The 383-nt window shown below is 47.8% G+C and overlaps 1 protein-coding gene across 1 annotated transcript; it reads left to right on the top strand.

Moving 5' to 3' along the window:
- Positions 1–198: 198 nt before the first annotated feature.
- Positions 199–373, top strand: T265_16343 (hypothetical protein; the record flags this gene model as incomplete). The annotated part of the gene is made up of 1 exon (XM_009179954.1): positions 199–373. A coding segment is annotated over one exon (174 nt), but the record flags the coding sequence as incomplete, so codon positions are not given.
- Positions 374–383: the final 10 nt, after the last annotated feature.

Here is a 383-nt window from a genome sequence, read left to right as displayed (position 1 = left end):
ATAGATTGGCTTCACTTAGAGGACGAAATGTCCTGGGTACTGTGTACCACACACAACTGACTTTATTCTTCTCGTGAACCGATACTTTTTCACACAACACCCCCAACTGTTCCTTTTCTCTCAGGCAAACGTGCAATTAATAAATACGATCTTCGTTGGGCCAAACAAATCGTGGGCACCATATACTCGTTGTGGTTCATGTTATTACCTACCTACCTGGCCTCGTTGCACATGTACGCATCGGAGCAGCAAAAGGCACAACCGAACGAACAGGAGGACCAGGACGAACCCATGATTACTCTGAACAACTGCCTATCAGAGGCAGTTCAGCTTGCCGCTCGCCTGACCAAGTACGACATGGTTGGACCGGATCAGGTAACTAC

Source organism: Opisthorchis viverrini (genome assembly GCF_000715545.1).
Source record: "Opisthorchis viverrini unplaced genomic scaffold scaffold27741, whole genome shotgun sequence".
NCBI classification, from domain to species: domain Eukaryota; kingdom Metazoa; phylum Platyhelminthes; class Trematoda; order Opisthorchiida; family Opisthorchiidae; genus Opisthorchis; species Opisthorchis viverrini.
This window is presented reverse-complemented; position numbering and strand designations above follow the sequence as displayed.